The sequence below is a fragment of the Cariama cristata genome, unplaced genomic scaffold (genome assembly GCF_000690535.1).
Source record: "Cariama cristata isolate BGI_N322 unplaced genomic scaffold, ASM69053v1 scaffold18723, whole genome shotgun sequence".
NCBI classification, from domain to species: Eukaryota; Metazoa; Chordata; class Aves; order Cariamiformes; family Cariamidae; genus Cariama; species Cariama cristata.
Window position 1 is genome coordinate 10,892 of NW_009609153.1, and position 25,674 is coordinate 36,565.

The following is a 25,674-nucleotide window of genomic DNA, read 5'->3' on the forward strand; positions in this document are numbered from 1 at the left end:
GTTACAGACTATGATTATCTGCCAAAAATACTACATGTAAACTTTATGTATTGACTATTACCTTACTTTAAACTTCTTTACAAGTGAGTTTTAGGAACACGTGTATTATTTTTCATGATCTTGTGCTAACTCTCTCAATTAGTACTATTTCAAACATTTACACATTTTAGAAACAATGTGACTGTACTGCCTAAAGCTATCCAGTTTCATGATAGCTTTGCTTAATTGGTGGTGATTTTATTTTCATCTTATGCATACTTATACCTAACACGGCCACATTTATACACATTCTGCATACATGCATACTCGGGTACATGCATATGTATAAATAATTTGTATATCTCTGTGAATGTATATATCATGCTGTAATTCATGTTCTTAAATACCAGGTAACTCCACATTAAATTAAGTCATATTAAAAGTCTTTAGGGCTCATATAACTGTGTTTATGTATGTGTTTAGGATTTCCCCTAAACATCTTGTGCCTACTTCCTCATCTGATCCAACATTTTGATAACCCAACTCAGTTTTGTAAAGAAACAGCTGACAGAATAGCAAAGGTATGTAAAATGATGCTTGGAGAAGTATCCAGGAGTTTATACCAGTATTGTTTCTGTATTTTTCTGCTCCCTTATGTAATACATTTACATGATTCTAATAGTAATATAGAAATAACTATAAAAGGTTGTATTTTAAAGATGTGATCCAGTCCTAATTTATATAGTTGGACCTCATATCAACCCCCAAGTTTCCCTTTGTCAGTGAAAAAACACGTTTAGCTTATTCTGTAAAATTTAGATGTAAAGAACAAATTTCCTTATTAATGATTTCAATTACTTTTTCTTACTTGTCTGATTTGTCAGTTTGTAATTTTAAATGTAAACTTAATCAATTTTTAAGCGCACTTACTAATTTACTTAGGAGAAGGAACTGATCCTTATTCGAACTGGTAGGTAGAGGAGAAAATGTAGTAGTATGTTCTTGCTATTATTTGTATGAAGTGATTAACCATGGAATATTTCTGAAGTGTAGTGGCTGTTAAATCAGTACACAGTACACACCGACAATTTCCAACCAAGCTGGCGTTACTGGCCTGACAGTCTGCATTTTAAGGAAGAATGTGGAAAGGGGAATAAGAAAGTGCTGTCTGTCATAGGAGATGCAGCCATAGCCCTCTGGCTGCCCCAACTGTGATACATAAATCACTTAAGTGTGTGCAGGCCATCTCAAAGGAGTACATGCTTGATGTAAATCCAGAAATCACTGCTGTCCCTTAAATACTTGCAGTACTAGCTAGGGACACTGGTTGAGGTAAATTTGGTATGAGTAGTAGGTAAACTTGGAGCATGGGTGCTACAGTACCAAAATTCAACAGAAACTGTAGGTGTTGCTTGTGTGATTAGTTCAATTTCAGTTATTAGAAAATAGAGTGGAATCTGGGAAAAGTGCATAATGAGTTGTGAATGCTTAGGTTAAAAAATTGTCATTTCTAATATAACTAAATATGCTTTTTGCTTTTCAGGTTTGTGCAGAGGAGAAGTCACCAACTCTTGCTAATCTGGCTCATATGATGAGTTTATACAGTACACACAGTTATTCCAGAGACTGTTCTAACTGGATTAACGTAGTGTGTAGATATTTGCATGACTCTTTCTCAGATGCCACATTTAACCTCGTAACTTATCTTGCAGAGGTAAATTTTTAATAAAAGTGTATCTCACGTTGACAATCTGTGATCAACATTACATTTACTCATTGCCAATTCCTTATTTTTCATGATTCTAAGTATTAGAGGGGAAAAACCCACATCTTCCATAATGGGAGAATAATAGTAAAATGTTCTAGGATATAGAAAAGGGATGACTACTGCCATTTTGGAGTGCAACAATTTAAATGTACCTTGAAATGATAATCCCTCTAATGAAAGATCCCTTTTTATAATAGTAGTGTTTTGTAGTAGATAATTTATATTCTGTACTACATGAATAAAATGCACACACTTTCTTGGCTTTAGCAAAATATACTTAGTGCAAATTTTAAGAGACTTTTTTTAGCCAAGTACACATTTAAACATGTCCTTGTCACAACTTTAAAAAGTAATTTCAAAGTTCAAGTATTGCATAATATTTAATCAAAGATCATTTAAATTACAGAATTCAGTATATGGTTCTGCCATCTATTCATACAGGAAAAATGTTATTACTTTAGAAAAAGTAGCTTATGTGAAAAGCTTGTAGAGCTTGCCCTTGAAGTATATCACTTCAAACTGATGAAGATATTTTTTAAAATAGTTGTATGTTTTCATGAATGACTTTGTATGTACTTACTTTGTTTGTAAGATTGTGTTTACTGGCCTTCTTTAAGGCGCAGATATAATTGTTTTTCATACAGCTTTGAGATTCTGAATTTTTATGAACACTTCTATTTAGTGACAACTGTTTTATTATTAGGTGCTTTAGATCTGTGCTAACAAATGTGTCAAAATTGAGGGGAAAAAACTGAATTGGGACAGAGAACATTGTTCTTTTGCATTACTTTTTTTTTAATGCTAAAACAAAGTTTTGAAACTTTGAAACCATGAAGTAGTACACTTAAGTTTCTTGAAGGGGAAAATAAATATGTATGAAAGTTAACTATATTTTAATGTTTGTTTTCACTTTTTGCTACCATTAAAGGCCCTAACTAAATTCCATGTTTTAAAAAAATTTTTTTTAGCTGTTAGAGAAAGGATTATCCAGTATGCAGCAGTCCTTACTGCAGATCATTTACAGTCTTCTGAGTCATATTGACCTATCCACAGCACCAGTGAAGCAGTTTAATTTGGAAATCATAAAAGTTATTGGTAAATATGTTCAGGTGGGTGCTCTGAAAAACTATAAAAGCTTTTCTGCTTATGATCAAAGTGGTAGTGAAATTACACTTGAATTTGGGGGGCAATTAATTAATTTCAGGTATAAAATTAGTTGTTTGACCTAAAATTCCATAGTATTTTATTTTTTGTCCTATGTACTTAATTCACTGTATGTTTACTTATTTGTCCAGTTTGGTTTACATCTTGTGGGAGAAGTTACCTGTGTGAATGTGCATCTGTTTATGGATATAGGCAACTCTACATACGTAGTTACAGGAGGTGATCCTTCAACTGTTCAAATATAAGGAAACGTTTACTGCTAAATAGTCACAAATGTTTTATTTAAGTGTATATGTTTTCAAAAGGAAGCTTTACACTTAAATGCGTATTTAAGTCACTTTTGCTAATATATCTGAGGAACATTAAGGTGCACCTTAACAAATCTAAGTGCATTTTTTATTAAAGGAAGTCCCCAAAAGGTGAACAACAGTCTTTTGCTCTAGTTAATTTGATCCTTTGTACTTGGAACACAATTTACTGAAAAACCTATTTTATGGAAGAAGGTCTAGCATCTTGCTGAAAGATTTTACAAAAAATGCCTGGAGCATAAAACCATTTCAGTGCACAACATTCTCTGTTTTATTTTTTTCTCCCCCTCCTTTTCTTTTTTCCTGAATTCCATTATTGCCAAAGGTATTTCAGCCAAATGTTGTAATCATAATTAACCAGGAAAAGTAGTGTTCCCTGGATGTTTTGTTATTGATGGATATGTACTTTAGATATTGTGCTCCTGTCAGAGTGCATTAGGCAAAATGAAATGATTGGCATAACTATGGTTTTCATGGCCTGACGGCTGCTTGCTTCGCCTCTAACCTTTATCTGAGCTTTCTATGCAAGCCCACACTACCATGGAATGTAATCTTAATTAGAAGCTGTTGGCTATCAAAATAATGGTACTAGCAAAAAAATATTCCAGAGAAGCCTATATATTTTTGATATGATAAAACATGTTAGTATAAATGACAAAATAAAAGACCATAAATGAACATGTCTTGTTTAAATGTGGTGCTACTAAGCTGATTTTTTTTGGTCCTCTGCAATCACAGTGCACCTTAATAAATTTAAGTTGCTACAGGATGGTTCAAGTTTGAGATTACTTTTTTTATGTGTATGATGCACAGAAATTCAGGAGAGTGTTGAAGACTCTCATTACCTACAAAGAAGCATATACTACTTAGAGCCTTGAAAGTGGTGTTTATTTTTTTAATACAGTAAAAAAAAATTTAACAAACATGGCATTCTAATTCAAAAAAAAGGCGGGGGGCAGAAATCCTGCTAATTTCAAAAACTGGAAGATTTAGATTTCAGGTAGAATCTTAATGTTTTCAGGAGTTTAAATCTTAACCCTCCCAAGGTGCTGCTTTTGGTGTAACTCTTTTCTGTGATTCACTCCATAACCTCTGTAGTTGAATCTGCTGAATTATTTATGTTACCTTAATCATCGTTTTAAGAAGAATGCACTTAGCTAAGGCTCTGCCTCTTACCTTCTCATACTTTTGCCCTGCCTTTTTTAAGCACTCCTTTGGTTTGATACTACATAAAAACCTCATAAATGTTTTTGGTCTTTGAAATGCGTGAGGAAATATAAAGCACAAAATGTTTTTGTCTCTCAAATTCAGTTCACTCTGCCCATAAGTGTAAAATAATTAAAGATGCCAGGAGGTGGAAGTTGTTTTGCTTTTAAATGCCATCCATTTTTATCTTCTGGGGCATGAATGGCAAATACTTCAGACAGTGGTAAAAAACACAGTGTAAATACAGGGAGCAAGGGACATGGAACAGAGTGTGGTGTGGCTGGCACTGTGTCCTGGAGCTGGTGAGCCTGGCTGGATGTGACCACCCACTGTGGGATGACCTGGTACCTTGCTGCTGCCTTCCCAGCACTTTAAGGTCCAGAGCTCCCCACCTGTGCTAGCACCTTGCAGCCACGTGTAGAAGATTAGAGCTTTTGGGTTTGAGAATCTTGCAGTGAATCAGTGCAAAATCCTATTGTACATTAAAAATGGCTATCTTGTTTGAAGTGATTGTTTTGTGATTTGTGTGTATTCTCTTTAGAGTCCATATTGGAAGGAAGCTCTTAATATTTTGAAACTGGTGGTCTCTCGGTCAGCAAGCCTCGTTGTACCTAATGATATTCCAAAGTCTTATGGAGGTGACATAGGTTCTCCTGAAATCTCTTTCACGAAAATTTTTAATAATGTCTCCAAGGAGTTACCTGGAAAGACCTTAGATTTTCATTTTGATATATCAGAGGTAATCATTATATTTCAATTACAATGCAATAATGACTTTCTGTTGCAAACTGAGACTTGTTTTCTGTTAGCCTTCTACACTTATGTATTTTAAAATAAATATAATTTTTAAGAATGGCAGATATTGAAGTTTTACATACATGTAATTAGAGTCATACTGAAAGATAAACATGCAATTCTTTTATGTCGTGTTTTTGGGTTTTGTCCCCCCTTTGAATATCTGGAGAGCTAATTACTAAAAGTCAATAGGATTATTTTCAAGGGTATTTCAGCTGTGTCAGAGAGCAGGCTAATGCAGCTGGCTGCTGCTTGCGGCTGAACATTCCAGGCTTTCATCAAATGAAGGGTTGTGCATTCAAGGGCTAAGAGGATTAAAACCCTGTAGTGCAGTTTTGGCATGACTTTGGAAGGCAGAGAAAATTTAGAGGAGAGAGTAGGATGCAGAATATAAGAACCTCAGTGTGAGATGAACACAACTGGAGAAAAATCTCCTGTAGGTAAAGACAACACCCCTACCCCTCAGTTAGGGTTTATTAGAACTGAAAATAATATATTAATATAGCTGATACTCATTCTGTGTCTGAAAAGAGGAGCATAGCCAAATGACTGCAGTGTAATACAGGGATGTGAAAATCATAGAAAATTTAGAAGTAATCGAAAGTAAGGGCTCCTAGTTGAAGCTGACCCTAGATAATGATTGGATATAGATGTCTTAGGAGCATTATTTAAATTGGTAGATAAATTCCTTACTGGAAGTTTCAGTGCATGCAGATGATTGAGAGACAAGATTAATTCCCACAGAGTTCATTGGAATAGCATTTGCTGTCAAAAGAACTGAATTTGATCTTTGGTTTTCAAAAGTGTGCATGTGTTAGTTAAGTTACTGGTCTGTGAAAAAAATTTGTTCATGTCTGTGAATGATTCTATAGAGAAGCTTTGCATCTTTTAAACTTAGAACACAGTTGTATTTTAAGTGTGTTTAAAAAAATATAACTAGATTGTCAGCATAAAACTTGCATAATTCAAAAAACTGCAAGTGGGCAGGATGGCAGCCTGGTGCGTAAGGTGGAAGTATTCAGCTTTGTATTTCCCAGTGTACCAATGCTCAGCAGATTAGGCATGGGGTTCATAGAATGCTTAAAAACAAACAGACAGACAAACCCTCTTACATTTTATGTAATAGTAAATTCTAAAATCCAATGTGTAGTCTCTACTAATATAGATTTGAATTTTAAGAAAGTATTTGTCATCTTTGATAGACACCAATTATTGGGAATAAGTATGGTGATCAACACAGCGCAGCTGGTAGAAATGGGAAGCCAAAAGTCATTGCTGTTACCAGGAGCACTTCTTCAACTTCATCAGGCTCCAATTCAAATGCATTAGTTCCTGTCAGCTGGAAGAGACCACAGCTGTCTCAGGTACATTGTGTCTAAACCACATTATGTATATATTATAGACAGTGTTTATGAATGTATAAAAAAATTGTTGAAGTCTAATTTGAAGTCTATATTGCGTCTTAGCAAAACAGTAAATGAATATAGCATAAACTAAAAGCTTATACTGGTGAAAAGAAAAAATGGTAAGATTCTTCTTAGAGGACGTCAGCATGCAGGATGACTAGTTAAAAATGCAGACATTTTTACCCAGACCTCTAGCAGATGCCTTGCTATGTGATTTTCTTTGGTATATTTTTCAGCGAAGAACTAGAGAGAAGCTAATGAACGTGCTTTCTCTGTGTGGTCCAGAATCTGGTCTTCCCAAGAATCCTTCAGTAAGTGGTGATGGTGGTTTGTCTTGGGTTTTAAATTCCAGTAGTGGGAATGCTATTGCATTTTCAGGTATTGGTGAAGTTACAAAGAGCGTTTTTTGACAAACTGGTTTTGGTTCAACAATTCACAAATCCGACTGAAGAATTAAAAAGAGATGGAATCATAAGCATTTAATTACTATTATTCCTCAAGAAGTCCAGTGAGAGCTGTTCTTTACTAAACAGGTTTCAAAACAGTATTTAAATTCAGCCAAAACTAGTGTTGCCGGCTCAGTGAATTTAGGTCAGTCTTGTAGGGGAGGACTGTATGTTTTAAAGGAAAGATTGTTTTTTTATTGTGACATAGAAGTTCTTAGCTGGGGAAAAATACTGAGAGGGGTGGATCTTTAATCTAGTGGAGGAGGTTAAAATAAATAAAATTAGATGCCTGAAAGGTGAAACTGAAGAGGTTTTTAAAAATTCAAATGGAAATAAACAGCAAATTGTAATTTGTAAAGATTATCACATATGGAAGCCAGCATTGGATGCTTTTTTAAAGGTATACAGTCCTTCCGCAGAGAATGGTAGGCAAAAATTATATGGCCTGTGTCACTATTTTTATGATGGACTTTTTGTTCTTAGGTTTGACTGATACTGTGGTTATGACAATGAAGGTTTCGGGGATATATTTTTCTCTTTATTTGTACCTTTGCAACTCTCAGTTACATTAAGGAGAGAATGATATCACTAGTTTAAAGATGTAGTTTAAAATCCACCTCGTCTGTAACAATTTGCAGTCTGCATTTGCCCTGGTATTATCATTATAGTGGTACACTAACTGCCACTAATGCCACTAAATTGTGGGAAGCAGGGTAGCTGACTTCTGGAGTTACAGAGGTTGGAAGTTTTTATTTCTATTTTTACCCATATCTATAGGTTGTGTTTTCTTCTAATGAAGACTTGGAAGTTGGAGATCAACAAACTAGTCTTATTTCAACAACAGAAGAAGTGATTCAAGAGGAGGAAGTGGCTGTAGAAGACAATACCAGTGAACAACAATTTGGAGTTTTTAAAGACTTTGACTTTTTAGATGTTGAATTGGAAGATGCAGAGGTGAGACCTTGGGATTTCTTCTGTGTATTTCCATTTGAGAACATTTTAAAAATTAAGTTATGTTGGTGTAATTCTAAGGAATTGGCAGCTCTTCTAACTAATCCAATTGGGAAGAATTTCTGACATGATTGAACTTAACTTGCAAGATAAAGGAACCTATGTCACAAACTTTGAAGTGTTAAGTTGTTGCAAATTGTTGGGTGTTTTTGGGGGGAGAGTTGGGATTTTTTTGGGGAGGTTAAATGACTTAATCTGAAAGTGAAGTGATACGACAGTATAAGCCAATGACATGATGAACACCTGGGTATCATGCACTAGAAAACTTAATTATGGAACAATATGTTAAGAAAATGCGTAATCTTTGTTCCTGATATGTTTCTGCATTTCAAAAACATGAGGAATAGCTTTCAAAGTTACAGCCTCTGTATGATACACTATCTCATTATATACGATTGACTTGGTCACCATAATTGCTTACATTGACTTTTACATTATATCTGGTTTGTTGCCGTTCTTACATTTCCTCCACTTCTCTGTCTGTCAAAAAAGAGAGAGGGAGACGTTAAAACAAAATTAAATATCAAGAAATAGTAAGGGTCCTGTTAACAATAGTTACTTCTTTGGGATAAATATAAGGCTTCAGACCAGAATTTGCTGAAGCTTACAAATACAACTGTAAAAGGACTGGGAGAAGGTATCAAAGGCTTTGTAGTTTCTTTCAGTGCTTTTATTACAGTCTATACAAAATACCAAATTAGTAATAGAGACCCTTGCAGGTCATGAGTCAACAAGCTACTAAGAAGAAGTATCTGCCTATCTAAACACTAAGATTTTTCTTCTCCTGATTAATCTAGCCCTTTTTACAAAAATCTTACCTTTTTTCCCCTAATATTTTAGTTTTATCTCACTTTCTTCATGCTTCCTGTGTATTGCTTCACTTCAGCCAGTATTTGCATCTTCTAGGAAAAGTACAGGCTCATGATGGTCTATTGCATGTATGTGACCACACACTATACAGATACAATTTCCTATATTGAATGCAAGTAGTCAAACAGTTCAGAATCAAGGTTCAGTAGTAGTAAAACATTATTTTAACACTAAATGGGGCTTTGCAGGTAGGATGCCAAAGGTGTAAAACTTTGCCAAACCGAGTTAATCTTTAACTTCATTTTTTGTATTATTATAATGGCAGATCACAATGAAGAAAAGCGTTTTCTTTCTCATTACTTGCCTATATGCAACGGGTAGTGCTATGCTTGCAAAAAAAAAGAGGGGGGGGGAAAGAAAAAGCACAGATTGTCTAAATTTAGGGCATTACATATAAATTGTGCACTTGATATAAGAGCTGCCTAGTTTTGCACCAAAAATATAGCATATTCTTTGCTGCTAATAATTAAATGTCAACAGTATGAACTGAGGCTTTTACTTTAAAATCTGAGTAATATTCAGATTAAACTCAAGTACTTCAGCCCACAGTAGTCATACTTCGTTGTAGTTGGGATTCTTTTGCTTTGCCATAACTTTTCACCTTTTTTGGAGCAAAACAAATAACTAAGAGAGAAAGACATGACATGTTTAGTTTGCTTTGCATATTTAATGCATCATGATGATCTCTTAAGTCACCACAAGAGATATTTGCTCTGTGAGAGCAGTTTTGGAACCCATACTTGTCCATTTGGGGCTAGATGTGGTATTTTTGTAACTGTCTGTAGACTGGCGAAGTGAACTAGTCAGGTTTTCCATCTTACTTAGATAAGTTGTTGAAGGTTGACAAAGTGCTTGAGAAAATCAAAGTTCATTATTGTACTTGTGAATTAAAACAATAGTGTTTTAAAGATCTGGATTTAACTTAGTATGTTGGATATTTGAAACCCAAGTATCCCAGCTTTAAAATGTGCAAACAGAAAGGATCCAGCTATTGATGTTTAAGGTGCATTTCGTAAAACTGACACAATGTAGCTGGTAAAAGAGTTAATGAAGACATTGTTTTTTCTACAACTTGTATATAATTAATGTTCATGGTGCTTTGTCAGTTGAATGTGGTCAGTTTAGATTCATGTGTGTTAGTTAAAGAATTTCATCTAATGTTTGTTGAAACAGTTGCTTTACATGTTATGCTAGAGGAAATGTATCATAAGCATGCTGGCTTTAGTGTTTTGTCGTCAGTTTGTTTATTTTTTTAATCAATCTCCCATTAGAAAGAGAAATTATTTTAAATACTAGCTTTTGACTAAAGCTTTTTTTTTCCCAGAGCTTGAATCAGTCTTTTACTGTTGGCAAATCTTATGTAATAAAACATTTTTCCCTGGTTCTAGAGTATCTTTAAGTGTTTGTCCTCGTTCTTTCTAATTATATGTGTTTTCCTTTTTGCTAACCAGGAGCTGCAGGTAAGTTGCAGCCTGGTGCCCTGGCTTGTTCATCTGTTGTTATCTGTGGTGTGTTTGTACTTTCTAGTCAGAGATATAAAATTGATACTGATGTAGTTCTAGATTATATATTTAGTTACTTTCCAAGAAGATATTCAAAAGATTTCTACTTCATTTGCCATATATTTTAATTTATCTACAAACATCATTTAACAAGGTATTTAAAATTTTAATAAAATTAAAGGGCTGATTGAAACTCTGTTCATAATGCATTCAGTACTTGTGTTTTCTGTGTTGCATTTGTGTATTAATTTTACTGTTTTGAAATTCGTACATACATATGTGTGCAAACTTCTTTTATTACAGGGTGAAAGCATGGACAACTTCAACTGGGGTGTTCGTAGGCGCTCTCTTGATAGTATTGACAAAGGAGACACACCCTCTCTTCAAGAATGTCAGTACTCTGGTAGCACACCCAGCTTGAACCTGACCAACCAGGAAGATACTGATGAGTCTTCAGAAGAAGAAGCAGCCTTGACTGCAAGTCAGATACTATCTCGTTCACAGATGGTAAGTTATTTTTCTGTGAAAGGAATCTGAGAACTTAAGCTTTCACTTGCACTTTTGATGGATAAGTATGGCTCACACTTTCACCTAAGTGAAGCAAAGAGGAATTAAACATAGCTAAGCTTCTTTTTCATAACAACATTAATGAAGGGAGTTACTTTACCTACTGGTGGCACATAACAGGTTTATAATTCTATTACAACAATAATTTTTTTTTAGTGTCTTTATACTTGCTATATTTTTTAAAATATAAGCACAAAATTGCATTTGTTTGTATATAGAGTGTGTGTCTTCGTGGATTCTAGCATCAAAAAAAACCCAAAATACTAAATAAGAGCAAAAGCAGTTAAGTGGTTCCATGGGAGCCTCAGTTGTGTTTAACCATTGAAATTGCTATCAAGGATTTTGAAGCCTGTGTACATATAACTGAGGAAAATCAAGAATGCTGGCCACTCGGAAGTCTCTTTGCATTACATAAATGAGATCAGAAAAAAATTGACTGGATGGGGAGCAGCAGGGATAGTACGCTGCTTTTCAGAGTTTAGGCAAGGGTTGTATTAATGTTGCCCGTAACAAAGAGCTCTGCTCTTTAGTGTTTTTGGTCTAGCATTTCAGCAGTGCCAAAGACCTTTAAGAACAAGAAAGGAAATAATTTTCTGGATCCCAAGGAGAACTTCAAACTTCTCTGCAAAGTTAAATGTTACAGAAATGCATGTGATGCTTGTAATGGTTTTAGTGTAAAGCTGGTAAACTTGTAATATGTAAATAAATTCAAATAGCTAACCATACTAAAACTGCCTATTTCAAAACTAATGTGTTTTTTCTCTGTAATTTATATGTTCAATAAACTGAAGAATTTCATGTTTCTTTTCTGTCTTAGTTAAACAGTGATTCTGCCATAGACGAAACAATATCGGATCATGCTGGTTTATCACTTCAGTCTCAAGATTCCACTAGCAGTGTGGGAACAGAAGAGGTGCTTCAAATCAGAACTGAGACCCCAAGTTTGGAGGCTTCTCCTGTAGATAACTCTAGCAACCAGCTGCCTGAGGTGGGGAGAAATGTGGGCTGGTGCATGGCTGATTTGGGCTCCTTCTAGTTTTTAGAAGCAACTTCAGCTTTCTTTTCAACTGAATTTTCATCTGTTACACTGATTATTTGATTTGCTTTCAATATTTCTAACCTGTTGGAATGTTCTTACAAAAAGTTCCCTCAGTATGAAACTACTTGGAATGGACTGAGGGAACTTACTACAGGTTAAAAATATTCTTGAAGGGCTGATAATGATCATTTCATGGTGCAGAATGAAAACAGGCTAATATTCAAGATGCTTTTACTTGATATGGTTGAAATCGTTCTTAAGCCACATTTTCTTTCAAATACTTTTTTATTTCCCCTCTTTTTTTTTTTTTTTTGCTTTCTGTGGGTTAATGTGATTGGTGCTATATGGGAATAAAACCTCAGGCCAGCTGTGTTAGCAGTTGGTTTCATTAAATAATCCTTTAAAAAGGACCACAGATGCTAGTGGTATACTTTTTTGGAAAGGCCTGTGTGGACCGAGACAGATTTCAAGCTAATGACTGCCTACAAATCTGTGAGTACTTCAGTTTCTTGGTTTTTAAAATCTTTTGAATAATTTAATTAGTAAAACTCTAATCTGGTACGATTCCTACAATATTTAGCAGTTGTAGCTAAAATCTCAGTATGTTGGGTTTTTTTCTTGAATTTGAAGTGGCTTGGTTTAGGTGAACTTTTGATCTCTTCAGTTAAAATTATTGGTGCTACTGGCAATCTTATTTTTATTTGAATAAGCATTGCTAATCCCATCTTTAACAGAACGTACAGTTTTATTGAATTTTCCAGAAAATTAAGCTATTCGTATGCGTATTTGAATAACCAGTGCACGGTTTACACTTAAGAATAAGTCTTCAGCCAACTTGGTTAAAACGGTTGACTAACTGGTTCAAGTGACTTGGGTTTCTGAACAAAGGCTCTAGCGTACCTGTTTGCTACCTAGAAAATCACCGTTATTAACAGGCCAACTGCCCACCTAGCTAACATTTAATGAAGATAACTGTAAGAACAAATGATTGCATCAAAGGGAAAGTGTGAGTTTCCTGCGTAATATTTTGACTTTTATAAAGCAGCTTTTTCCCACATTTTTCGTATTTTTCCATTGTGATTTTGTATATGCTTTTTTAATAAAGTGTTTGGTTACATTGCAGTTGATAAATATCTCAACTATGGTAGAGCACCTGTGCTTAGATTGTCAAACAAAATGTTCTATTAGCACTTCATCTGCTTGTCTACAACATGCATTTTTGTTCCAATAGGATTTTGGGTGAGGAAGAACTCTTAATCTGGATGATTTTTTTTTTTGCACATAGGATAGATGTTTTATGTTAAGATTTCAAAAGGGAGAGGCAATATATAAACTGGAATTTTATAGAAGGAAATTCACCACAATAGAACTTCTGTCTTCTCTGTTGTTCGCTTGTGGTACATTCTCAGCTCTGACTCATTTTTATGTTTTCGTAGTTCTTTCCAAGATTGCCTTTATACTTGAATTCATTGTTCTTCTGCAGCTCCCTTTATAAAATCCAGAAAAGCACCAATGTCATTAAAAATACTGAAAGCATTTAAACTGGGCCGTAAAATAATTTCATGACTAAGCAACATCCAGAAAAAATTGCTGTATAAAAAAAAAAAAAAAAGGCCTGCAAAAGCCTATAAATACAATTGCAAAATGTGATGTGTTCCAGGTTTATTTTGTGCTTGTTAGAATATGGGATTCAGTCAAATACCTATGTTTTCTTCAAGCACAGTTCAAACACTCAAAGTTATGTCTCTACAAGAGTTAGCTATCTAACTGGATGTTGCTGCTAAAAGGGAGAGCTGACTTTATGCCTCTTAACAGAATGAGCTTGAAAATACGCACACTGTCAATTCACTTTGAAAAATTTGTGAAGCCGGTAAAACTAATTTTGTTCTGAATTCTTATACTGCACAACTTGCAGCATAGTGCAGTTTATTTTTCCTATGCTCATATGCTTTATATATAACACTTACAACACAGGCATTTCATTGCATGCCAAGTGTCAGTTATCAAAATGTTTTTAATATAAATAAATATGTATCAAAGTTTATCTAAGGTAAAATAAAAAAAATTGAAGCCATTATTTAAAAACAGTGTGTGTGCTGGTTAGATGCAGTTGAATTTGTTGTTTCTCTTGTCGGGATGCTGAAGAGTTAAGTAAATAGTTTACTTAAATGTATTTGGCTGATTCCCAGTAATAGCATGTATCTTTGCAAAAAGGACAAAAAGGACATTTCACATTCCAGTTGGGAATTTACAGTCTAGCTTACAAGAATATTTTCAATTTTATACAATAAGTTTTACAAGCTTAAGTATGTGAAAGTTTCTGACTAAAATGATTCTCTATTTTACTCACTTGCACTGTGGATTTATGGGGGAATGGTTTACTGGCAGTAGTTGTCCTTAGGTTCTGTGGAGTTGTCAACTATAGAAATCACATTTTTAAGATACTTAAAGTACATTCCTGTTGCTAGTAAAGACATGTTCAATGCTACACAGAAAACTTCAGAAATCAGGAGTCATGGCACTATGAAGGCTAACTTAGCTGTAAATTTATTAACTAGTAATTAGCACTTAATTATTTTCTAAATGTGTATACCTCATATGTGAATCTACCAGACCTGATCAGTGCAGCTCTGTATCGTATGTTAACATCTGTAATAGAAATGGACCACAGCTTCAATCCAAATTACTTTGTTGTGGTATTGTAAAAGTGTCTTATGTTCCTTTGTGCCTTACCTGCTCAGTCTGACAAAATGGCTGTTCTGTGCAATAAAATTCCCGATTTAACTTTTACAAAAGAGGCATTAGAAGTGAGGTCACTAGCTGTGTCAAATGACAGCAGCGTCACATTGAGGAGTACCGTAGTCAGAGTGAAATAAGGTTGGGATCACTGTGAAAGAAAATTATATAGTTCTGTTTAAAGCTGAATTGTCTTTTCTAATATGTGTACAGTTATTTATCTGTCAGAGGGTCTGTTTAGACTGATGAAAGCTGTGAAGTGATGTGTATGTCCAGAGGCTGTCCAAAGGTTTGTTGACCAGTTTTGGAAATGTCAGTAGAGGAAGACGAGCACACTAAGAATGAAAACATGTGATAATTTGTGCCTTTAGGAAACAGCAAGTACTGGAAAGTGTTATTTTTATTCCACAGAAAAATACAGTAAAAGGTTTCAAATGGATTCATCATAAATTAACTAAATCTGAATTCCTCTGTTTAATATAGCAATGTTAATAATAGTGTTAATGGAGGAAGAGGGAAGGGAGAAAGGGTCATTCTAGTATTACCTACCTGAGTTTAATCATCGTCTCTTTATAATTGCCAGTGGTTGAAAGCCTACATTTAGAGATTCAGAGTTAAACTCTCAAAGCTCCTCATATTAACAGTAATAGCAAAATAATAAAAATAGTGGAATGTCCCTTTTCCATTGTTCATCTGTTACACTGTTGCTCAGCTATGCTTTAGAAACTCGTTAAAATGGAGAGCAGAAAGGAGAAGAATATTCTATACTGGTTCCAGACCCCAAAGGCAAGCATGAGGCAGTGATCTTGGTCCTTACCTAGAAAAGTAGAATATGAAAGTCTTGATTGAGTTTGTTGTGATCTAAATATGTTTGAGGCTATTTGCAGGTATTTTTCTGGGAGTGTTCTCTTAACAGATTTAATTGAGTGTATTTGAGAAATTGTATTTGCTGTAAATAATAAGTCATATTCTAGGATATTAAAGTTAACCAGAAGTTATAATAAACATTAGAAATCGACTGCCTGTCTTTGCTCAAGGAAAACTCTGTGAACAATCTGAAGAGCTGAATGATTAAAGTATAAATGGATATTTGTAAACAATTTTTTATAACTGTTACTTTACCATAATAAAAACAGATAAGAATGCATAAGCCCTGACAAAAAAACTAATAAAAGTGTGTTTGATTTACAGGAAGGCAGTTCAGCAGTAAGGGATGAACAGGTTAGCACTGCAAGTGAAGACACTGGGTCATATCTACTACAAGAACAACAAGACAGTCTGGTCTGTCATGAATCTCTTGAGTTGGAAGAGACCTCAGAACTGGCAGAGGCAGCAGCTCCTGAGAGCTATTCTGAATCCATCTGTGAAGAGGATGTCACTCTTGCTTTGAAAGAGCTAGATGAGAGGTGTGAAGAAGAAGAAGCTGACTTGTCTGGTTTGTCTAGGTAAGATTAATATTGGTTCTAAGTAACAGAAATTACATGTTATCAGTGCATGAATCAAACAAAGTAGGCTTTCTTATGGTGTGGGGTTTTCCATGAATCTCATAACACAAATGTCTAAAATTATGTTTGACATATTTGAAATACGGGTTGATTGGTTTTGCAAGTAAACTCAGTACTTTGCTCAGCAGTTGTTTCTGGTACAGGGAAAACAGCCATGCAGGAAAAGATGAGAATTCTTGAATAAAAGAAATCTAGCACATTTCATCACCATCAATAGGATAGAAATGTGAAAAGAGGGCATTTTGGAATGTTTTCTTGGCAGCCACCAGCTGCAAGCAGTATGACATGGAAAAGCCCTTCAACTGCTCTGAATTATGGCAAAACCTATTTTGGCACCCAAAGACAGGAAAAAAATTATTTTTTTTTTTTTTTTTTATCAAAGCTCCTGTAGGAGTCAGACCTGTTTGTCTTTGAATTTGCCCAAGGTTTATTTTCAGTGTTAAGGTTAATCAGTCTCTTTTCTATTTCTAAGACACTATAAAGTAAAATAATTTTTTTCCATTTTTTAATACAGAGGGTAAAAATAACTATTGAGAGAAAAAGTTATAGTTAATTCTAGCTGGTTGAGTCATATTTAAAGTGAAACCCTACGTCCCCTGAAGGTAACAGTCTAAGAAGGAGTGAAAACAAACCAACCCAAACAAACAAATAAAAAGCACAAACAAAAACCTGCAAACCAACAAAAAATGCCAAACCAAAACAAGTAAAACAATTCCAAATTGTTCATAGGTTTGTTCATACTTAAAATTTGTTCAGAAGTTTAGATTGAATAATACATACACTTAGTGTATATGGGAACATAGACGTAGTATATATTCTGCCAGACAGATTATTTAAGGAGCCTTTTACAGAAGAGGACACAGCAGGAACTGTAGAAGACCAACTCATTTGAGAAGGTTCTGCTCGAACAGAGACAGAGAAATTGAATTTTGTAATCCCGTATACAACCTACTGCAATTTGCCTTGCAAGAATTAAAGGCTGATAGCAGTTAATAGCAGTTTACTTTCTAATGTGCAACTGAAAAATCTCTTAAGGTTTTAGTTTATTTACACTAAGCAAACAAACGAAAAACCGCATAGCTCTAGTTTGAAGAGCGACAGAGGTGATTATTTATAGGGTTGATACACTAGTTAGAAAATATCTGGAAGTCTTTTTGAAGCTTTCCTTACAGATATTATCCAAAAGGACTGCATCTTAGCTTTTGAGGTTTGTGCTGCTAAAATGAACCTAAAAAAAGCATCCACACTTCTTATTTAAGACATATTTAAGTCTTGTTTAAGACCTACTTGATGCTGCAGTAAGTTGGTTGTTATAGAGAAAAATGGTATGTGTTTAAATTATTTTAATAAACTATCTGTACTTGGAATCCTCCCACATGTATTTTTGCTGCGTAAGTACAATTATACAATAAGAACTGTCTTAATGTATCTTTCCTTCTAATATAGAAAATTTTAACTACTAAGTTAATGATTGAAAGTAGTAGCATTGATTAATTTATAGTTTGATATTTTTATTGGCTGTTTGGTGCCTAATGGGAAGTATGACTGCAGAATGCTCTTTGAACAAAGACCTGTTAAACTAATTGCCCATAAAAATGAAAGTGTTCCAATCTATCTCCATTCACTTATGATGTTACTTAAGACAGTTATAAAATAGTACTACAGTGCTAAATAAGTTCTTATGTTTCTCCTAAAGAAAGCTAAAATTTGTTATAGATGTTGTTATAGACTATGTGTTTAGATGAATGAAAATTTGAAGAATTGAATGTTAATTCAGTTATTGCGAGCAAGAAAAAAATACCAGTTTCTGAGTGGTATATATATAGTGCTGTATATAGCTATACATAACCTACAGATAACCCTTTGCCTGTAGATATGTGTAGAAATAACATGTTTTAATAAATTTTGGAGGTATTTGCGAGTATAAGCAATTTTTTATATTGCTGTAGCAAAAGTTTTTGATTTTTTTCTCTTTTCTTGGTTCATAGTTACCTTAGTTGATTATTTATTTTACAAAACACTATTCTGAATTCAAAATTCTTATTTTTTAATTCTTGCCAAAAATAATAGTTTTTTTCCTAAAAAATTCACTGAATAATTAATTTCTGTTGTTTGTTATTCATAGCCAAGATGAAGAAGAACAGGATGGTTTCCCAGAAGTACAAACTTCCCCACCTCCTTCACCATTTCTTTCTGCCATATTGGCAGCTTTCCAGCCAGTGGCATATGATGATGAAGAGCAAGCCTGGCGCTGTCATGTCAATCAAATGCTGTCAGATACAGATGGTTCTTGTGCTGTCTATACGTTTCATGTCTTCTCAAGATTGTTTCAGGTCAGTGAATTGCCAGTGCATGATTGGTTGTGTGAATTCCTTTCTTCCTGCTTTCAAAACTATTCTTCCCCTCTGTAACTGCAAAAGCTGCAAGATTATGGTAGCAAGAAGCCTTAGAAAGCAAATCAAAAGCAGACAAAAACCCTACGTTGCTAAAAGAATGTCATATGGTCATACACTGTTTTTCCATGGGATATCTGCTGTATTCATTGTCTAGGAGTGATTCTACTCAAGAAAGAAAAAACAGCTCAAAAAAAACAGTTCTTTTTTTTGTAAGCTCCTAGTTCAGGTTGTGTGCCTTCTTTTATTTTCTGAATGTCACCCAGGTTCTGTGCTGATTACAGAATTAATGTCTTCCTCCTGGGTTTTCTGTGGGATTCATTATTACGGGATTGCAGCATGACAAACATTAATTAATTTGTCTTGCATCTGTCTTGTGAGAAAAGTTTTTTTTCTGCAGAATAGTAATTGAAACACCAGGAGATCCACTAAAGCTGGAAGTTTCAAATGCTTGTCCCTAACTATATTTACCTCACAAATCTGGTATCCAACAGAAAATGCCTATGGCTTAATTTTTCTGGCTCCCTCCTCCCTATATGTAGAGGATGATTTTTTTACATTTTCGAAGTGGTACCACTTGGATGTACGTTATTCTTTGCAATTTCTTATGGGATAGGAGAAGCACAATTATTCTGTTTATTTACAGGCAGCATGCCAAGTGAGCTAAGAGCAGATTCAATGCTACAAACCAAGACCTTATGAGTCCAACCCTTTCTTACAGCTCCAGTATTAATTTTGCCTGCTGTTTGGTATATTGTAATAAATTTCTCAGTGAAAGCCTCACTTTGTTTTACCATGCTAGCACGCATTTTATCCCATATGTATGGGCAGGGTTAGAGTTAGCACCATGAAGTAACTTACTTGTGAAGAATTCATACTCTATCCATGGGATAACTTGTTTGTGCATCTGTAGTTATTTTCCATTTTTAGTTGAACTAAGTATTTTACCACAGTGCTGTGAAATCCCTGTTACTGCTTTTAGATTTTTGTCTTTTTGCTTCATCTAGACATCAAGGGTTTAGTTTCTCTGTATTATACCGAAGCTTAGCTGCAGTTGCTTTTCATACATTCATTCATTTCCTGAAAGTGGTAAAAGGGGAGTTCATATTCTCCTGAGTTCATTAAAGAGGGAGCTAGAAAGGTGAAGCTTTCTGTGGCGTGACAGGATAGCCCTCAGTCAGCGGGAACGGTGGACACTCTGGGAAAAGGGGCAACAGAGATTCAGGGCTCAAGTATGGGCACAGAGGCGTTCCTGCGGAGTTGTTACTGGGTACAGAGGAGGGTTAAAATGATTAAAGGAGACCCTGAAGGTCTTGTTTGACTGGACCTTTCCTTTTTGCCTTCTGGCTCCTACACTATGTTTAACTTTGCAGCTGTAAATATCATCTTTGTATAGTTTTAGTCTACATGTAACTTTCTAGGATTTATGAAATAATATATGGCAAAACACAGTGTTGTGTTAGGCCAAGCCGACAGTCTACGTAATCGAACACGATAGACATAGGACTGATTTTTTTGAAGAAGGTAGAAACCCTGCAGGTGGCAGTTTTGGACACAGATTGTGCTACACAGGTCATGTTCTGACTCGTAAAACTCTGTGTATAAATTTCTGCAACACAAACACTTGAAAATGAATCAAACTACTATCTATACTGCATAAAGACAAATAGTCATCCAGCCTTACTGATGCTAAAGGCCTAGATGTGAAAGGAATAATTGTCTTTATAGATACAGGCTGGTTTTATTGATTGTTTACATTTTCTGGACCTACTTTTACATAAATATTCAGAGCAAATTATATATTAGTTTGTAATTTAATGAGAAAAATACATGCTGTCATGATGGAAATTTGCCCTGAAATTCTTAATCTAAAAAGCCAGAGGAGGAGGGGTAGTAAAATACAATGTAAAATAAATGTTTTTCTAATTTTCTTTCTAGACCATTCAGAGAAAGTTTGTATCTATAACAAATGATTCAGTCAGCTTTCTTGGCGAAAGTCTACAGCGCATTGGAACAAAATTTAAAAGTTCTCTGGAAGTGATGATGTTATGTTCAGAATGTCCAACAGTGTTTGTGGATGCGGAAACGGTAAAAATCTCATAAACTTACATGTTGAAATATCTGTCTGCTTAAACATTTTTATGTAACATACAAAATGGTGTTTTAACATTTGGAAAATAGCAATGCTCAGGAAGATTTTCAAAGATTTGAATAAAATGTGTTAATTATACTTTTTGCCTTTTAAAAAGTTGCTCTCTAACGTCACTAGTTGAAACATCTGAGTAATTTTGGGATGTAAAAAAAAGATGCTTTTTGTAATTGAAATCAGAAAGGAATTAAAATGTTAGGTGGCCACTATGTATCATAAACATTTGAAAACACAACTGAGAAGTGCATTTTCTCCAGAAATAACCTCCAGCTGTAACAATAAACAGTGAGGGAACTTAATGATGCTAGACTTAAATTCCTTTGCTAATCTTTACCTTCCGTGCTTGTTCATATTTATTCTATATTCTTTGCACTGAGAAGAAAAAGGAAGACTACTTATCTAGCAGCAACTTTGCCTTTTAAAATTGTATTGTTTATGTATATATTCAGTGATGCATGAGAAAAACATTCTAGCTACAAATATACAATGAAGGCTTTGAATTGTTTGTTGTTAGCAAGTTGAAATCTTGGGTTATAATAAATGATAAAGTGAGAAGTCAGCTCAGTGTTCAGCAGCAGTCAAAAAAATTAAGAAAAGAGACAGCAAACCAGAAAACATCATTGAGCTAATGTACATATCCCCAGTATACCTACATCCTGAATTTTAGGGGCAGTTCTGGTCCTCTACCCTCAGAGAAAATACAGCTGAACTGGAAAAGGTTCCAAGAAAGATCACAAGGATTATGAAATGTGTGGAATGGCTTCCATGTAAGAGTATGCAGGTTAGGATTTTTCAGCCCTTTAGGAGAGAAATCTGTCCATAGATGTCTTGATTATCATGGAAAAGTGATGGAAATTATTGTATTGTTGTCTTACTCGATGTTAAGGGTGATCACATTAAGCTAGCAGTGACTTAGAAAACGTACAGAAGCAAAGATAGGTGATCCTTTATGTGGTATATAATCAGACTGTGAAACCCTGTCCTTTTTTAGTGTCTGTTCATGTTTTCAAAAAGCACCTAAAGAGATTTGTGAAAGAAATAGCCCTGGGTAGATTTTTTGAATATGCAGAAGACCACGTTGACAGAAGCTAAGAGAACATTCTGGGGCAAGTGGATCACCGCACGCTTGCCCTGTTTTGCCCTTCCTTAAGGAAGTGCTGTTAGACATTGTCAGATGGGGGACTGAGGTGGATCTTTGGCCTTGACCCAGCGTGAGACTCTTCTCCTGACTTGTTTTTTTCCCTTGGTGCTATGGGGCAGCTCTGCTCTTATGCTTTCGCTTTAGGATATGGGGACTAAAAAAACACGATTGGGATAGTGCATTTCAAGGGAACCACCTGTAATGTTTTTTAACTTACGCCACTTTAAAAGCAGTAGAAATTAACCAAAAGAAGAAATTTGTTTGGGATAAGAAGCAACAAGAAGAGTTACACTAATGTCTAGCTAGAACAGCATGTGTGTTTTAAAAAAATAAGTATTTATCTATAAAAATACAAATATAAGAAAGTAATAATAAATACATATGCACACAAGTACACAGACTTGTGTGTATGCGTATGTGCATATGTATGCACATACACACATTGGTGGTGTTACATTGGCGAATACTGTGTGGATAAATCTTTCCTCTCCGAATAATTTAACTGAAATGAACCTACTTATTTATCAGATTACTTCTCGCTAAGAAAGCATGGCTAATTTTGTGGCCTACTGCTGATACAAGATGCCCGTTGAGTTCTTCACACTTTGATGTTATTGCACACACTGAGGGCAGAGTGGCGTCGTGCCACAGAGCCATAACTTGCTTCTTGTTTGGTGTGGACATAAAGGCTGAGAGTATCAGTGTCTTAATATGGTGGTAGAGTAATAATCTCGATGCACTTGGAAAGACACGTAAGTGTCATTCCCACCCCTGCCTGAGTAACGTGGGATACTGTGACTCTCCGTGCCACAATTCTGTGATCACGGTCTTGTGCTCGCACTTTCAAGCTGATCAAGAGGTACCAGGTAACAGGGATTGGAGAAGAGTACAGAGCTCTTAATGTTGTGTGCAAGGGGAGACCAGTGTGAGGGAGGAAGCATCATGTTAGAGGCATGATTGTTACAGGAAGTGGCAGGAGAAGGATTAATACGAAAAACTTAAGTGGAAATAAAACTACAGGGAGAAATGGTGTGGAGCAAAGCTGAGGTAAAAAGTTATTTTGAAACTATGTCGCAAAGTCATTAATGGTAGAAAGTTCCTCAAATCTCCCAACAGTTCCTGCTTTTGACAGTTCCTGGTTCCTACAGACTGAAGCCTTTGCTGATGGTATGGTTTGTAAATTGAGAAAAGCAAGTAACCCTCACTGGACACTCCTTAAGTTGCTACAGGAGCAATCCAGCAGTACCTTTTGTTCCTGCTGCAGGCTATTCTATTTACGCTGTGTATATATCAAATATTATTCTTATTTTTGAAAGATCTGAAAACCCCTTTGAAATATCTCTTTCAGATGTTAACTAGGTACTGCCCTTCAACTGTTGTTCACTGATTTAACTGATACAGCTACATGTCTTAGTTTAGTAACTCAAAGGTGTCACGAATGAATTGTAACCAACTAGTTCTAATTTGATTGTTTTTCCAAACGTGGACTTGAATTTTGTATTAAATCTAGGTATTAGACTATATGGATTATAGTCAGATGTTACATGACTACAGAGGTCATTGCTTTTATCTTTCAGCTAATGTCTTGTGGCCTGCTAGAAACATTGAAGTTCAGTGTTCTAGAGCTTCAAGAACACTTGGATACCTATAATGTCAAAAGAGAGGCAGCAGAACAGGTGAGTCTCTTATATTTCCAAACAAAAAATATCAGAACCTACTCATCAAGAAAATGCTGCAGGACTTTATCTCTCAACACAGGTATCTAAAAGTAATCTGTGGGAAAAAAATTCTGAAATCTTGTTTCCTTTTCTTACTACTATTCTATGTGTGTAAACTGAGCCTCAGGTTTTTCTTATGTGCAATTCCTTTTCGTTGCACGTATTTCTGAAATTGATTTTGAATATATAACATTGCACAAATGCACTAGCATTGGGAAAAGCACATTCCTAATTTAAAAAATTAAAATACCCTTAAAAAATTAAAGTATTTTTAATATGAATATCAATAAATCATGGTAATTCTTTTCTTTATGAACATTCTGGCTTATTTTATTAGACTAGAAGGGTGAGACTCACCTCCAGATTAAGACATTTACAGATAACTATCTATATGTGAATTAAGTGCCTTAACACACCCATAGTATTCAAGAATCAAGTCAATAAAAGGAATCAAAGCAATGCATTTTATCCTAACATAGATAACTGATTTGTTGCTCAGCTGAATAGGTCTTTAGTCTTCTTTTTGTGGATTGGATCTCCACTGACTGTAATGGGGGCTTAAACAGCTGTGTCAGACACATAAATTTAGGTGTCTCATCCTGCAACTGGATCCCATTGAGGCTGACATTTATGTCAGTTATTTAGAATAATACAGTTCAGTTTTCAAGGTGTATGTTAGTGGTTATATCCTTCTTGCGAATAAACACAAAGGTTAAAAGTTGAAAATTTCTGTAGCAAGGGTCTGTATGTTTGTTTTTGTGGACCTTTGTGTGAAGTTTAGGAAGGAAGATACTAAGTTCAGAAAACTGAAGCCGGTAAGATTTCTATTTCAAGAGCCAAAAGAAAACATGGATCTACAATCAGTTTTGCAGGTGCAGGGAGAGAGAGAGAATATATGAGGCTTTTGTTATAGACAGAAAATGATTCCTAGGAAAATTAAACATGCATTTGAAGAAACTTTTTACTGATCTCAGCAGCCTGTGATGGTGTGACAATGGCCATATGGGCAAGTTGGGGTGATGCAAAACAGAACCAGAATTCAAGCTATGACATCTTGGCAGAGCTGTATTTTGCAGCACAAGTGACTCTATGTTTCTTGATCATGCTGAGTTTATCAGGAAATGATGGCCTCTGCCTTGCAACAATTGCTGACAGCTCATCTGTTGAATAGACTAGACATCCACTTTTTTGTGGAAAGGATCTCAAAAGAAATGCAGTTTCCTCAAGACCAATGCTAAAGTATGCCACACAGCACGGTAAATGTAGATAAGCTGTTTCTAGGATCCAAGCCAGCATTTCTGCAAAAGAGTTGCTGCATTTTTTGCCCTGCTCTGTCGTAATAACAATTTGTTTATAAACAAACTCATGAGGTCTAATATAATGAGGTACATTTTGCCATTTAGGCTTAATCAGAAACAAAGTGTTCACCTAATGACTAAGATTACCTTACTCCATGTAATATTTAATGTCTGACAATCTCCAGTGCATAACGCTGTCATCACTCCTATGAGAGAATACTGTATTTTATTCCTCATTTTAGAGGGCAGCACTGAGGCACAGAGAGGCCAAGTGATTTGCCCCAGGGACAGACAGGGAGATTTGAGGCAGGTTAGAGAGGAACGTGCGCGTGTGTGCGCGCACGCGTGTGTGTGTGTGCGCGCGCGTGTGTGTGTGTGTACTTAGAATGGTGACTATCCAAACATCGAGGATTTCTCCATAAATAAAGTCCTCAGCCTGTAGTTTATCAGGGCAATAACAAATGGTATTGTTTGGTTGATTAGTAAAAGTATAATGAGTCAAAATTGTGTCCCTTTCAGATGGCCATGAATTCACTTAATATTTTTCTACCTAAATTTGCACTGCCACGTAACATACCGACATAAATCCATGCTGGATATTAAGAGCTTCTTTGCATTTTATTTTACTTGATAAAGGAATATGGATATCAGTTTGATGGACTCTGTCATTATA

The 25,674-nt window shown here is 35.2% G+C and overlaps 1 protein-coding gene across 1 annotated transcript in view; it reads left to right on the forward strand.

The window, feature by feature from the left end:
* The window catches only part of LOC104159513 (protein furry homolog-like), a 46,313-nt gene that overhangs the window by 10,757 nt on the left and 9,882 nt on the right, over positions 1-25,674 (forward strand). Inside the window, exons 11-23 of the mRNA XM_009697443.1 lie at positions 463-560; positions 1,523-1,693; positions 2,716-2,856; positions 4,967-5,164; positions 6,423-6,584; positions 6,863-6,937; positions 7,850-8,026; positions 10,759-10,962; positions 11,840-12,010; positions 15,989-16,242; positions 18,428-18,635; positions 20,634-20,783; positions 23,563-23,661. Coding sequence (XP_009695745.1) covers positions 463-560; positions 1,523-1,693; positions 2,716-2,856; positions 4,967-5,164; positions 6,423-6,584; positions 6,863-6,937; positions 7,850-8,026; positions 10,759-10,962; positions 11,840-12,010; positions 15,989-16,242; positions 18,428-18,635; positions 20,634-20,783; positions 23,563-23,661 — 2,108 coding nt within the window. The remainder of the gene's footprint in view (positions 1-462; positions 561-1,522; positions 1,694-2,715; positions 2,857-4,966; positions 5,165-6,422; positions 6,585-6,862; positions 6,938-7,849; positions 8,027-10,758; positions 10,963-11,839; positions 12,011-15,988; positions 16,243-18,427; positions 18,636-20,633; positions 20,784-23,562; positions 23,662-25,674) is intronic.